The sequence below is a fragment of the Macrobrachium nipponense genome, chromosome 12 (genome assembly GCF_015104395.2).
Source record: "Macrobrachium nipponense isolate FS-2020 chromosome 12, ASM1510439v2, whole genome shotgun sequence".
NCBI lineage: Eukaryota > Metazoa > Arthropoda > Malacostraca > Decapoda > Palaemonidae > Macrobrachium > Macrobrachium nipponense.
Window position 1 is genome coordinate 77,309,359 of NC_087205.1, and position 5,241 is coordinate 77,314,599.

General features: G+C 39.2%; 1 protein-coding gene across 1 annotated transcript; it reads left to right on the forward strand.

The window, feature by feature from the left end:
* Window positions 1-518: 518 nt before the first annotated feature.
* LOC135225033 (uncharacterized) lies at window positions 519-4,048 on the forward strand. Its single transcript, XM_064264312.1, has 2 exons — window positions 519-819; window positions 1,086-4,048. Exon 2 carries the CDS (start codon window positions 1,431-1,433, stop codon window positions 3,186-3,188), a length of 1,758 nt encoding a protein of 585 aa, XP_064120382.1. The 5' UTR covers window positions 519-819; window positions 1,086-1,430; the 3' UTR covers window positions 3,189-4,048.
* The last annotated feature ends 1,193 nt before the right edge of the window (window positions 4,049-5,241 follow it).

Below are 5,241 nucleotides of genomic sequence, written 5' to 3' on the forward strand. Positions count from 1 at the left end.
TGTTGAAATGGTTGGTAGGCCTGTTTATATCTAAACATAATGAAATATTTCATAATGTGCGTAAAACAGGGTTTTTTTTCTTAGCAGTTTTACTTGTGATAACTGATTCCAGTTTTCAAATTATAACAAAATTTTCCCAAAGTAATTATCACATGGAAAATAAAAAAGAAAAAAAACTACCCAAACGATGCATTTCGTAAAGTGATGGAATGTACTTAGTACAGGAGCATTAGGTCCTAAAACATGCCAACTTGGAAAAAAAATGCAGAAAGCTGATTTTTTTACTGATGGTACTACAATTCTTCCTCAGTTGAATGACATAAAGTTTACCAATGTTAACCCTGAGCTTGCTGAGTAATTCAAAATGGCGTGCAAGATGGCTGCCATTAGTACGGAACCCACTTTCTGAACTAATAACGCTAAAAATGGGGGGAAAAGTTTTACAAATTAGGTTTTAAGCAGTGGAAAGAACATTTTTCATGTCATTTATTTGATATGTTACCCAATTAGTCATACTTTAATACAAAAAAAATTCTTTATTTCCTCAAAATAACGTGGTGTGAGATTTTATGCAATTCAAAATATGATTTGTAGTCGTTACTAACTCCTATTTTCAATTCTCCTACATATACCATATACCCCCTCCCTTTCCCTAATACACTGTGATACCCATTGCAAGGGGTGGTGAGGAAAAGTGAACTCGTCCTGGACCTGTATAAGCTACTTCCCGTATCTCACTGGTGAGCCGTTCCCAGACACTTGGTCTACCACACAGATCCTTCGTGATTACACTACATTTCATCAGACAAGGCTGTTCAGGTACTTTATATTCATCTGGTATAATCTCAAAATCTCTCAAAATATCTCGCCTTTGTATTTTATAACATATATATATATATATAAACTACATTAGGTAAAGACTTATTGTATTCAGACTTACTTATTGTGCTCTAAATATCCAATCTCTCGGCACCAAAGGCATTGTTTTCCAAATTATTTGTAATCTGCGAATGAGAATTATTTTTAAACTACGAATTAAGAACCAGTGATTTAGTTTGACATCAGAAACTTTTCTTTGTTTCAAGGTATGAGTGATGGAAGAAAGATGCCGATGTGTGTTTTCTGCAATGAAGCCACTGGCATGGATCAGGGTGCAATGGGTCAAAAGGGATTGGACAAAGTCTTAGCAATCAGCAGTGAAATAAAGGATGGGTTAGACCAGTTTTTAGTAAACAGAGCACTACCAATTCCTATACACAAGAGATGTAGACAGAATTATCTCTTGCCTAAAAATGTAAAAAAAAAGGAAGAGAGAATCAGATAACTCTGGTAAAAGATCAGAGTACAAGGCACCAATTCGCAGGTCCCAGACAGACGATTTCGACCTACGAAACCAGTGTGTATATTGTGGAAAGTGTATTGACTATTCTATGATAAGCAAACAACCTCTTAAGAGACGTGATAAAATACATGAATCGAAAACTAAAGACTTTATCCACTCATTACAAGAGAAATGCATAGAACGCTCTGATAAATGGGGCAATGAAGTACATGTGCGTATTCAAAACATTGGAGATACAGTTGCTGCTGATGTAAAATATCACCATGACTGTCAGGTAAGTTTTCACAAGGGTAGGGAATCTGTGCAAAATCCCACAAATAGGCCTAAAGGTCGTCCTATAGGGTCAGTTGATGAAAAGAAAAATGTAGGATTTTACAAACTTTGTGAGCTCTTAGATAACAATGATGACCACCAATACACTTTGACAGAATTAGAGGGTCTTTTGAAGGATTGTTCTGGATATGGTGAAGTGTACACTGCAAGACAACTAAAGTCTAAACTACAAGATAGGTATAAAGATGAAATGAATATTACGTGCGAGCAAGGTAAAGAGACAATTTATACATTTCTGAATGAGAGCAATAATATACTGAGACAACATTACAGTAATACTGGACTAACACCTGAAGAAAGTGTCGACATGGCTGGAGTTCTCATAGAAGATGAAATAAGGACAACCATATATGATAAATCCCAGTATCCAAAATTTTTGGAGATGAGCAACTATGAGAAGATGGAAGAACGTGTTTCTCAACTTCTATTAAGGTTACTTAGTCATCTCATCAAGGACAGACGCCGTAGGATTGCAATATCACACAGTATAACATCAGCTGCACGTCCCAGATCATTTCTCTCTCCAATTCTCTTAGGAGTATCAGTGTACTGTAATGCTAAATTCGAGTCTCGTGAATTAGTTCATTTACTTAGCAGTCTAGCATTTGCAGATGATTACCAAGAAGTATTACGCCTCTACAGTGCAATGCTGCCTGCAGGAGAGAAAATGTATGAATGGGTTGACAAATTTGTGAATTTTGTATTTGACAATGCAGACATTGACACTCATACACTGACTGGACTTGGAACATGGCATGTTTTGGGAGGTATCGCAGGTGTAACGCCAGCTGGAGAGATTGTGGAAGAAAACTTGCCTCGTTCAACACAAGTTCAGTCCGTTGTAGATGCTGGTAGATTTGCACAATTGCCCACCAAAAAATACAAAAAACCACAAGTACCAGGTCTCAGAAATGTATTAATCAAACCACTAGAACCTTTCAGTACCAACCATTCCTTCTTGAGATTAGGTATAATCTTAGACAATATCTGGCTGGCCAGCTTCCATGTAACACAGACTGCACGGTGCCCATTATGGAGTGGTTTCAATCAAACCCTCATGAAGCAAATCCACTATGATGTAAGCAGAATAGATATTCTGCCATTCATTAATAACAGTCCAAATCATCCAGACACCCTTTACTCTGCCCTCTGCTATGCCCAGGATGTGTCGGAAAAGTACAGGCTGGGTATTATCCCTGTCACATTTGATCAGCCACTATACCAGAAAGCAGTTGAAATAGTACAAGCATCTCCAGACCTTACCAAAGTTATAGTGAGATTAGGTGGCTTCCATCTTTTAATGTCATATATGGGTGCAATTGGACATATAATGGCAGGGAGTGGGCTGTCTGATCTATGGGAGACTGTCTATGGAATCAACACAGTGAAGCACATGCTGACTGGGCATGCTTATGCTCGTGCACTCCGAGCTCACATGCTGACAGCCTCTTCTCTTGTTGGGAAGATGCTTCATACATCAACTGCTTGTAACACTCAACTTGGATCATCTTAGAGTTGTCCATGAAAAGCTGCTTGATGGGAAATATGAGGTTGGGACTCTTCAACAGGACTCCTCTGTGGCTCATCTAACAAATGTACTAGATGATCTAGAACATAACCTGACTACAAACTCAAGAACAGGAAAACTGTGGATTGAATATGTCAAGATGATATGTCTAATGCTCTTGTTTCTACGCGCTGAGCGTACTGGTAATTGGGAAAAGCATCTATTTTGTGTCAATGCAATGATCCCCATCTTCCATTCTGGTGGACACCTAGCATATGCAAAGTCTGCCCGTCTCTACCACACACAGATGAAAGAGCTCCCCACCATCATGGACAAGGATCAGTATGTTGCATATACAGAATCTGGATACTGGACAATACGCCGGAGTGACCGATTCTGGTCTGGGAATTTTACTGACCAGACCATAGAACAAGTTTTAATGCGGATGTTGAAGACTCGTGGAGGTTTGAAGCATGGCTGTGGCATCACAAGCAGCACTCAGGCAAGATTGATTCATGTCCTGCCAAAGACTATTCCAATATGTGAGGTAGTTGAAGATTTTTGTGGAATTTATTCTCAGACAAGTGATCAACACACTGACATGAGAGCCTCCATGACTGAACGTGACAGGAAACACTATATCCTTTTTCGGAATTGGTTTGATGACCACTCGCCATTCTCATACACAGGTGAGCACAGTGAAAATCTTATCTCGCTTGCAACTGGTATCGTGGCACCAACATCTGCCAATGCTGAGTGTGCCTTTGAGATGGGAAGGAAATCAGCTGAAAGTGTGACAGGTAAGAATTTTGCAGATGTTAAACTCAAAAGAAATGATCGAGTTACATCAATAGGAGCAGCCACCAATGGAGTGACAGTCCATGGCAAAGTGGTAGAGGCAGATTTCACACTATGATTCATGCGTGTCACATGCGTTATAGAAAAGCAATCTGAAATGGAAGTCTACCTTCAGCATGAGTTTAGTAAACAGCCTCCTGCATTATTTGATAAAGAGATGATGCGCAAGAATACTAAAAGTAATCTTGCAAGTCTCATAAAAGCTTCAGTTGTACCCATCTCAAGTGATGACCTTCAAAATCCATATTACATTGTCGATGGTGGACATCTACTGCAAAGTGTTCCTTGGCCAACAGATGTGGATGGTTGCACATATGGTGATGTTTGTAGCACATATGTATCATACGTACTAAACACCTTTGGTAAATGCACAGTATGTTTTGATGGGTATTATGCTACATCAACAAAATTGGCAGAGCAGAACCGGCGTAGTCTTTTACACACATTCTCTGCAGATATAATTGTTGATCTTGAACATCCAGTCACTACTAATTAACGTTCATTCTTGGCTAATAGAACAAACAAGTCACAGCTAATAGAAGAGGTTAAAGTTCAGCTCTCAAGTAAAGGAGTTAAATGTCTACAGGCAGAGGCAGATGCTGATTACATACATACTGACCAGCACAACCACTAAATATGCAGAGGTCCACACTGATTGCCCAGTGGTACTAGTAGGCACTGACACTGACTTACTAGTAATGCTCATTGACAAAGTAACATATAAGAATGTATATATGATGTACTCACGTAATATTGTCTATAAGATCAGTGGTATGCAAGAGGTAATGCACCATCAGTCCCGTCGACACATTCTTCTAGCCCATGCAATCACCGGATGTGATACGGTGTCTGCCCTTTTGTGGCTTTGGAAAGAAACGAGCACTTACAGTTTTAGAGAACCACAGCCAGTGTGACATGTTTGATAAATTTAAAAAGTGTGATTCAAGTCATGATGAGATAGCTAGGGTTGGGGAAAATTTTTTATTAAATCTCTACAAGTGTAATAAATCAACATCTCTTGACAAGTCTCGGTACATATTGTACACACAGAAGGTGAGCAAAATGAGCAGCAATCTTAAGCTAGAGAGCCTCCCCCCAACCTCTGCAGCAGCTAAGTACCATTCATATAGGACTTACTTTACAATACGTACAAGAGTGGCTGGGAAATCCTGGAAAGCTAGATCCTACAAATTGGGTTGGT